Here is a 10,413-nt window from a genome sequence, read left to right on the forward strand (position 1 = left end):
ATTTTAACTTGTATTAACAACTAATTGAACCCAATTCAAGTACTGAGCGTACAAGGCTACAGAACAGACACACTACAGATATTGGTGAAGTGAAAGAACTTGATAACCAAAGTGATCATTTCCAACTTCTTATCTCTAATCCAAGGATCTTAGAAACGTGTGCAGTGAATTTGTCAATATAGACGCCAAGGTCTCTTACTAGAGATACAGCATCTACCACATTTCCCTCAAGCACATAAGGGTAAAAGAAAACTTCCCACTTTCTCTATAAAGAAATCAATTTAGCTTTTAAGATTGAACGACAAGGCTTTTTTTCTACACCACTCTGAAATTGCACCAATATCAGTTTGCAATAAAGTACAATCAATATGGTCTTTAACATTTAAAAAGAGTTTCATGTCATCAGCAAAAAGAAGTACATTTGAGTGCTTGACGCATGATACTGTATTGTTTACAAACAAAATAAACAACAGTGGTCCCAGGTTTGAACCTTGGTGTACGCCAGAAGTTGATCTACAACACTTCCAAAAAGTTGCCAACATAAACAGTATTACTATGTAAACTCAGGTAGCTCCTGAACCATTCACAAAGCTTTGGGCACATGACATAAAAAGAAAGTTTGCAAAGGAGTAAAGTATGATCTACACAGTCAAAAGCCTTTGACATGTCAAAATATACAGCATCAATTTCGCCTCTGTGACTATCGGCACAAAGAAATCTAGAAAAGAGCACAAATCTCTTTCAACGGACTTTCCCTTTTAAAAACCATGCTGAAAAAGACTAAATTTTTTTACTGAGGTAATTTGAGATCCAGTTATGCATAACCATTTCGAAAACCTTCGGGAAACCACACAATAACAAAACGGGACGATAGTCACTAATAATGACAGATCACCAGCCTCGAATATGGGCACAACTATAGAAGACTTCCACAAATTAGAGAAAGTACCCCTCATGAGAGGTGCTTTGTATGTTTGAACAATGTTTGCTTCAATGATATAAAATGCCCTTCAAATTTGGAACAGAAATGCACTAGAAGGATATGTATGTTCTACCTAAGCTTCAAGAAAAGTACAAAAATGTTCTAACAAACCAAATACAGGGTTTAAAGGAAAGAAAAAATGAAAGCCAGTTTTTCGGCCCACATGATGAACAAACTGTGCATCGCAAAAAGCGGAAAGTCCACCAAAATGATGCTATCAGTAAGATAGGATGTGATGAGCACTTTCAACGTTAAAGGGATGCAGAAGCGAAATTTTGATTTCAGAAAACAATGCAGAAGCACTAGGCGGGAAGCTACAAACCCGAAAGCGTCACCCATAAATCATTATCTGCAATGGATGGTCGTATTTTTGCGAAAGAAGAGCTCGCTTGAACAAGGCCAAAAATGCCCACGACGTTGCGATTCTTGTTACCTCCTCTCTTCGGTTTGACTCCACGAGGACACAAAGAGGGAAGGAAGCGAGGCCGTTTCCCCTCCTCCTTAACTGTTCTGCAGGAAACAAGATGTCGCAATTCTCACTCAATCGCATCCTTATTTTACAAAAATATGGCCATCCGTTTCGGATATCTCTTTATGAGTGCTGTTTTGGGGTTTGCGGCGCCCCGTCGAACACTCCTGCTACATTATTTTGTGATATCCAAATTTCGCTTCAGCATCCCTTTAAAGGGATACTTCAACGAAATTTGAAATGTATCCGTCGTGTTCAAAAATAGGTTGAATATGATCCACAATATCCGTAAATGACAATCGCACGTTTGTATTTTGAGCCTGGTGGCTGTACTGCCCACTCTGGCAAGCGCTCGGAGAAGGCCCAGCGGAGACTAGTGACATCTAATGCAATCGTGACGTAGGTCGTCTCGGGACGAGCAAGGCTGATGTCGAGAGGATGGCCTAGTCGTTCCAGCAACCAAAGCAGCTGCTTTTGTATGAATTTTGAGTGACGGGTTAATCTTCTACAATCTTGTAGGGAGACAATAGCTACTTCTTGAACGTACAAAAGGGATTCTCGGGAAGAGGGGAGTTCCTCCGTACCCCCTTCTCTCATCGTGGCCGGAGGCGAGACACTGACCGTCACTAGCTGTCAAGGTTCCTAGACGTGCATTACAAACGAGGTGTTAGCGACTCCACCAGGTGCCTTTTGCTAATCATTTAATTTGTTTTAAAATTCCATTTCGTAACTTTTTTAACAAGATATTGGTGTGTTCGATGTGATACTGCTCCTTTGAACACATATAGACCTTAAAATAAGCACCGAAATTTCCTTGTAGTATCCCTTTAAAATCGTAGCACAGCTCCTTTAAATTTGAGCAGTCTTCACGACCACCAACAAAGAATTCGCACAGATTCCCAGCTTTCCGCATTGCCCAGCCCGTCTATGCAAAACACAAAAAAACTGGCATTCATTTTCTCTCACAGACCCTCTAGAGTCAAGGCTAATCACGCTCTATTGTGTTCGGCAAGTCGCAAATGAATGACTTGCTGTCTGTAGGAAAATCAACATAAACGCAACTGCTCTTGAGGTTAGCAGGTTCAATACAGCTCACAGTGTCAACTTCAGAAAGGAAACACTCCTTAATATGTTCTGGTAGATACTGTGATTGCCTCAGCACAACACTCCTGCAAAGAAGGATGCAGTGAGTGCCACTTGAGGACTTTAGTTCCAAGATTTTTAAAATCCTAAAGTAACTATGGTCGTACGTGCACACAAAAGTTGTGTCACTTTTAGTTGCCCTCGTGTAAGCAGTGCTGTGGTAAACTTGGTGGTTCACAACACACCTCTCATACTCCGTCATACAGTTAATCGAAGCTCTACAGTGCTGCTCCAGAGCAACCTTTTCGTCAGTGGTGACACTTGCTGCACGCCCACAGCCAAGCATGGTTGCTTCCTCCACGTGGGAGGCGTTCTGAATGGGCATATAGCCCAGAAAGCCGTGGCAGATTTTTTCTACCCTGTTGGGTAGATGATGGCTGGCAAGCAAGAGCTCCAGCTCCTGCGCCATCACGACCCGCTCCACGACCTGCTGGGGCAGTCCTTTAGCAGCAGATACCAGGTTCACCAGTGTGCCATTGCCACCCTCAAAAACGAAGGCCGAATGGGCCCAGAGTGGTCCAAGGTGGCGCACACAGCCGGCCAGATGGAGCAGCAGGTGCATATTGAAGGTCATGGCCCCTATCCCATAGAGGGCCTCGACGCGACACACGAACGCGTTTAGTAGTTCTTCTGTAAGAGCGGTTTAGACGAAAGGTCAGTGCCAAGCATACCTGGTTCAGATTGCCAATGTCATTTTAATAAGCTATAATGTGAATTCGCAGGTGGATTATCATACCTCTTCTACACATTCCATTAGAAGGCTGCACTAAACAAACACCTGCAGTTTACTGTTCGCAATTTTAAGTGCGCAACAAGGCAGTGGCGCTGCTGCGTGGCTCATAATGATATCTTCTTGCGTGATGCAGCAGCCGCCATCGTCGAGCCGAGCACACGTTGTAGGCAAAGTCCCAAATTATCAGGTCATCACCAGAGTGCCCACCATGAGTACTTCGCTGTGGTACTGCAGCCACAAAACCATGATGAAGCAGATTTGTTCAGTGAAAATTCAGAGAGTGCATGTTTAGAACAGCTGCACAATGCCGAGGGTACTCACTAAAGGCTCGTTCACATTCTTGCAACCGAGTACGACCGAGAGAGACCAGACCGGTTTTTAAGCCTCTTGAGACTTCTTAAGACCGGATGCACTGCAGCGGAGCTCGTCCTAAGAGATCGCAAGAGGCTTAAAAACCGGTCTGGTCTTTCTCGGTCGCAAGTGTGAATAGGCCTTAAGGCTCTCGTGCAGCTAGGAAAGAGGTCATTGTCGCTATGTACTCAGCAAAATACAGGCAAAAAATGGCAAGAAAATCTCAAGCTGAAGCAGTTCAAACCTTGCATGTGAATTTTTGATCCAGCTGTGCCGACCATTCAATTATACCACTTTTTCATCATGCATGTCTGACATTCAATTCACAACAATCAAAATTGGAATGTTATTTAAGCATACTAACAATCTGTATCAAGAGTCCTATAAAATTTGTGTTGCTCATGGCATGCTTGGAGATGGTGTGAGGAGGTTGTCTTACATAGTTTCAAATACTGTGAACGTAATAATTTTTGAGGAAACCTAATGTTCTGAAATCTCAAGATTTGAAAAGTATGACAAAAAAATTTATTGCATGTATACATACATCACCCCCCTCCCTTTCCCCATCAATACAAAATTTTCTGCCTGCACAATTTTTCCAGAAACCTACACTTTGCAAAATTTGTGAAACAAAGCCCTCGAAAATAAAGCTGTTTAGAAGTGTTGGCTAGATGGCAAGGCTTCAACTAAATGCTTGTTTTTGGGAGCTCACCTGCACGCTTGATGTCACGGAGCGTAAGGCTGTCATGCAGCAAAATGTGTACAGCCTCACAGAGCTTGGAGAGGTGCTTCCAGTAGAGTTGGGGAAGGACATCCAGCAAGCATGGCAGTGCATAAAAAAGGAGCCACTGCTTCCACTCTGACGCCTTCCAGAAGCCACGCTCCTCAATGGAACGAGGCAGCCTTGTTATACAGTGGGGAGGCTTGATGCTTCGTAGTCGCTTGTCTACCTTGACAACAGACGCACGTGTACCTGCAAACCACATTTAAACTCTTCAGTGATTAGAACACCTAGCTTCATAAAGGAGTTCTTAGAAAAATTGATTTCTTAGATCTAGACAGTAAATTTGAATAAAATATATTACGAAAGCACGTTTATGACAAATTTTGCAGCGTTCTATTGAAAATGAAATTCAGCATATCATTGTAGTGCAACAGGTACTGTAGTTCCTCCAGTATTTTATGCTGGGCAATCTAAGGAATTCTATGGTTTTTTACGGGCCTGAAAAAACCTCACAGGCAGCCACCGAACAAGGTAGGTTCTATGAGGAGCAAGTACGTCTGCTCCACAAACGGGGTACAGTGATGCCCTGGCGCCGAGCTCCGATTAAATGACAGGGGTACACATAAACGCTGCGTCGTCTCCTAATCGTACGAATGACTGTCATGTCCTTTTAGCAGCCGTCGAAACTCCATTGGTTCTTTGTGAACAAGGGCTCGTCCTTTGAAGGAGGGGGAGGAGATAGTTCGAAGGGTATACTCATTTTGTCGACTAAGAATGACCAGGTGCACCACAAGGACCACAAAACCCACGGATCAGATGTTTCTTTACCAACCAGATAGAATGCTGTCTAGTGGGCAGAGTTTCGTTGCAATTGTGATCACTCCCTCTTACTTTTTCGTGGCTTTGTAATGTTGAGAGAAGACTCCTTTAGGCTCGTTCACACACTTGTAACCAAGTATGACCGAGAGAGACGAGACCGGTTTTTAAGTCTCTTGCGACATCTTAGGACCGGATGCGCTGCTGCGGAGCTGGTCCAAAGACGTCAGAAAAGGCTTAGAAACCGGTCTGTCTTTCTCAGTCATACTCGGTTGCAAGTGTATGAACGATGTTTTACTATTCCATGCCTTCCCTCTCGCACGCAACGTGACACATTTTCGTTGAATTGCTTACTACACAGCAGATAAACACACTGGTGCTGCAGCAAAAATATTGGGTGAGATTGATGTTGCAACGATTCTCAAAGCCCTGTGTCGTTTAAAGGGATGCTGAACCGATATTTGAAATCTTATAATTAGTGCCCGAGCGGGCTTCACGGAATGGTACTGTACCTAAAAACGATATTGAATCCGACGGATGGGGCCCGAATTATTGTATTTCTTTGAATTAAGAGCGAATCCTCGGCCGGAAGCCGCCGGCGCGAGCGAGTCCTTCTGAGAGCAGGCGTAGCGGAACTGACGTGCGCATTCTCGGCGCCCCCAGCGCCCCTGGCGCCTCCGCGCATTCTCCTCGTTCGTTGGTGCTCGCCTTGATTCTTCGCTCGGCGGCTGTTCTCAAAGCGGCTGGGACTAGTACCACGCGGGCAGAGCAGACAGAGAGAGAGAGGAGGAGTTTGGAAAGGAAGAGATAGTCCTGTAGACTCACTCGAATGGGAGTCGTGCTAACTATCTTTGGGGGGAGGGGGAATGGGAGTGAAAGATGAGCAGAAAGAAATGAGATTAGATAGAGGTCGGGAAGCGGTCTTCCGGATGCGAGAGGGGGGGGGAGGGGGGGCCGAGGACACAGAATTCACGGGCACACGCGGGCGGGCACGCGGATGGGGCTCCGGCGCGGGGTGCGCGGCGGAGGCACGCGGTCACTGCAGAGTCGGGGCAGAGACATCCGAGTCATTCTCAGGCTCGGCGGACGTCAGGGAGGGCGGCGGAGGTACGCGATCATTCCGGGAGTGGGAAGAGTCAGCCGAGTCGCTCACAGGCACAGCGCATGTCAAGGGGGTGCGGCGGAGGCACATGATCACTCCAGGAGCCCGCGTGGTACTAACAATAACAAACGCCACCCGACTTAGCGCCTGGCTTGGCTTGGCTCAGTCTGTCTTTTGAGGCGAATGAGAATGCGCACGTCACGAAGCGAGTTTTCCACGACGCTCACCAGGGGTCGCGTAAAATTGTATTTTTCGTGTTTATTCAATTTTATACGCCTCCTCGCTCAAAACAACACCATTTAGAAGTAAAGGACATGCTATGTATGCCATTGCGACCAAGAATTTCCACCCAAAATTTCGGTTCAGCATCCCTTTAACAAAATTAAACATAAAAAAAAAAAGCCGCCTGGTAGCATTGTTTTCTCGGTTACCAAGCGGCGTCGGCAATGAGCAGTAGATCGACGGAAACCTTTCTTAAAGACCGCATTCATGTCTAGGGACACAAATGGACTGCTGATACTGCTAGATGACAGGTTAAATGGGAGTAAGCACGAATGACATTTGAGAAATCTTGAAATCAGCTCGCGATCCCAGTTTGGGGTGTCATGCTTGGCAGCGGCAGGCACTGGTTTGTCTATTATAAACTGTCATTCGGCACAATATTGCCGCGCTGAGGGCCGAGCAAACAACACTCTGTCACATAGTTCTAAAAGATTCCCGTGTATTCTACTCGAGGCGTAACTTTTACCGTTTCATCTTTGTTTCTCGTTCTAGAAAGTGCCTGTTCATTCTCGCCCTGAGCCCGCGACGCTCGAAGCGGCCCACAACCTTGTTGAATCAGTCTTACTTGGCATGTGAGTGGTACGAGGACCTCCACCAGAAATGCCACGAATGAAGGTGACGAGAGGACTAACAGAAACGTTCTCAGGGCAAAGAATGCTCTGCCGGGGTGCATCTACTGCTCAACTTTCTCTACAAGTGCGCTCGTTGCCGCGGACGTCATTGCTCAGAATTGAGCGATTGCTTCCAACTTTTCAAACACTCGGCGACCGTGCAAACTACACATCTCTACAAGTGCGCATTGCGCAGTTGCCGAGCGTTTGGAAAATTTCAAGCAATCACTCGATTCTCGGCAATGACGTCCGTGGCAACAAGCGCGCTTGGAGAGGAAGTTCGGCCATTCATTCATTGTGACAATATCATTTGGAATTCCCATGTGAATGAGCTAATAGATGAGGCAAGAATTAAATACCCGGGCATTAACAACCTTGCAAAAGGCTTGCACATCATCTATCAATTTTCCTAGCTGCCAGATGGTGACACATGATTGAATGCTGTTTGACAATGACAAACTCTAAGGTTTTTGTTTCGTGCATGCTATGGCATTGTAACAGACACGTTAAAACGGTTACCGATGTAGTATGCCTGTCGTGAGCTTGTCGATGAAAAGAGGAGCTCCGTGACTTGTCGCACCACCCCTTGCAGAACACAATGCATGTATTCCACGCTCATGCCAGCAACCAAGTCGAAACCTGAGCAAAAACGATGTCAGGTAGGTTTTGACATGACACATTCCACACACACAAATTACCTTCAAGGTTCATGAGAGGTGATGGACCCTTGATACCATTTACAGGGCTCCCCAGCCTCTGGGCGAGCTCCATGTCTCGAACAACAAGCTCCGATGTCCTCGGAATTGGGGCTTCATCGGCGACATAGCGCACGCATCCTGCAAAAAGAAAGCAAAGTATTTAACTGATCAACCATTGCGACCTGATCAATGATATCTTCCTTGATTAGCAGGCAAAAGTGTATATCTGCAAAAGAATGAAAATTATATGTACCTTCCTCGTGCTCGCCTTTCATCAAGCAATATGGGCAGCCGAAGAACCCATTGAAAGAGACCATGTTTTGCACGGCAGCACGGGCAGGGGTATCAACGCTGCAGCACAGTACAAAGGCTTTTGAAGTGAGCTGCTGATCTCCATGGATCCATGTCACAGGGGCCATAGTGTTGACTTCCTCCACAAACTTGGTCAGAAAAACCGACATGTCTGGATGGCGCTTCCCAAACCAGAGTCCAGCCAATGTAGGGTGGTGCAAGCGCACTGCAGGGGGTAGTTCATTTACTGTAAATTGAATCGGCCACACTGACGTCTTCGAGGATTTGAAGATGGGGCTCCCATCAGTGTTGAACGTGATTGTTAGGTCACTCGGACCTAAGGCAAGCTCTTGGCGCAAGTGCTTGCAAGCTTCGGCTGTTGTAATGTCCGTAATCAAATCAGAGTCATTGAGTGCTAGCATTGACAGCGAATGATGAAGCTCGACACTTGTTTTTCCAATTAGGTGCTTGAGCTGCTTGTGGAGGTCGAGCATCAAGAAATATGACCCACCATGTCTTAGCTTCTCAGTGGACTCCTCAAAATTGCACACATCGCATCGTGCAATCGAATCGCTTGAGTTGAGGACCGTGTCACAGCATGGGCACAGATAATGGTACTTCACCAAGTTTTCCTTTTTTTTCGTCCACAGCTTCCTCAGCTTGTAGATACTTGTCGGCAGAACTGCGCTGCCAAACAAGGCATTCACAAGTGTCAATAGCTTGCCGAGCCCGGCCCACGTCGATCTCTCCGAAACGGCATACGATATAACCATCGCGATGGCGCCAGCTTTCGACGTTGGTGAATGCGGCAGCATACTAGCACCAAACTCTTCCACGCACAGGGTCAAGAGATCTTCGATGGACCCAGGTCCCATCTCCTCGTCGTCGTCGTCTTCAGAGATCACGGCTTCTTCGAGAGACTTCTCTCTCGACACCTCGCCGTCAGGGTGTTCATCATCAGTGCTGTCCCCTCCGTCATCAGCTTGGTCTTGCGATGCATGCTCACTGTCGGTGGAGACATCTCCGACGTCGACTCCATGGCAGTCTTGGGCGTCATCTTCGTCAGTATCTACAGGGTCATCACGGTAGGCTCCGTGGCAGTCTTCGGCGTCATCTTCGTCAGTATCTACAGGGTCATCACGGTAGGCTCCGTGGCAGTCTTGGATGTCGTCTTCGTCAGTACCTAGAGGGTCACTACGGTAACCTCCGTTCTCTCTACCTTCGTCGCCGTCAAGCGGTTCCGTAACTACAGAGGTGCCAGCGTTAGCCCCCTGACCCACAAGCGTCTTCTGGAAACGTAAGGTTGATACCGGGATGAGGTAAGGCTGGTCTGCGTCTAGGTACCGCTTTCGTCGTTTGCCAGGAGTAGCCATGTCATAAATATTTCGGTCGCCAAACGTAGAATACGAAGGATATCAGTCAAGAAGTCTGCCGGACTTACACACAAGCCCACAAGCACAAGGATTGGCTAGATGTTTGATGACCGCTAAATAAAAAAAAATCCCTCCGCCGCAAAGAACGTCGCGACTCGCGAACACCCAATGATTTGAAGTAGTCTTCCGGAGTTCCGGATTTCAGAGAAAAGAGTCAACTACAGTCACCTCCTTCGTTCAAAAAACGCCACCAAAAGATTTCTGTGAGTGCTGACACGTTTAGGAGAAGGGTGACTGGAGGTTACGGTCACGTGCCTTCCCGAAGAGCGCATTGCATTTGTTTTCTTCCTTCGCGACTCGAATGCGTCCCGTTTATTGTTGTCTTGTTCCGCCTTTCTGAAGCACTACGGCCGTCATTAGTAGAAATAAATATTATTTATTGCTATTACTGTCACACTGCTAACAACTTTTTTTTCCTCATTGCTTTTTTTTTATTTTTTTTTTTTTATGTGGGTTGTTTGGCTTTTACACCTGACGTCAGATTCGATTCGTAGCCTCGTCGGCATGGCCGTGTGCCGTGTTCCAAAATTTACTCGACCTTACTCCAGGCCCCAGGATAAGTGCTTGGTACCTTGGCGTTCCCAAACTTACCCGCATTCAGCGCTTTACAATCTGTGTTGTCACGTGACACGACCCGCCTAAGTAATGCGGATCCAAGACATTGAACGCAGCCCATGTTGGCGCGTCGTCTGCTACGCCGTGTATGCGCGGAGGCAGTGTTTCTCGAGCTCATTCGATTTAGGGTGCCTACATGTGCCCGCCGCACCGGAAACATGTA

The 10,413-nt window shown here is 46.7% G+C and overlaps 1 protein-coding gene across 1 annotated transcript; it reads right to left on the minus strand.

Annotated features, from left to right (window-relative positions):
• Positions 1-1,886: 1,886 nt before the first annotated feature.
• On the minus strand, positions 1,887-10,342 carry LOC121047837. The gene is made up of 5 exons (XM_040503447.2): positions 8,165-10,342; positions 7,912-8,049; positions 7,733-7,852; positions 4,391-4,651; positions 1,887-3,224 (listed from the first exon to the last, which is right to left on the minus strand). Exons 1-5 carry the CDS (start codon positions 9,573-9,575, stop codon positions 2,437-2,439), a joined length of 2,718 nt encoding a protein of 905 aa, XP_040359381.1. The 5' UTR covers positions 9,576-10,342; the 3' UTR covers positions 1,887-2,436.
• Between the last annotated feature and the right edge of the window lie 71 nt (positions 10,343-10,413).

Source organism: Ixodes scapularis, unplaced genomic scaffold (assembly GCF_016920785.2).
Source record: "Ixodes scapularis isolate PalLabHiFi unplaced genomic scaffold, ASM1692078v2 PGA_scaffold0__279_contigs__length_252992795, whole genome shotgun sequence".
Lineage (NCBI taxonomy): Eukaryota > Metazoa > Arthropoda > Arachnida > Ixodida > Ixodidae > Ixodes > Ixodes scapularis.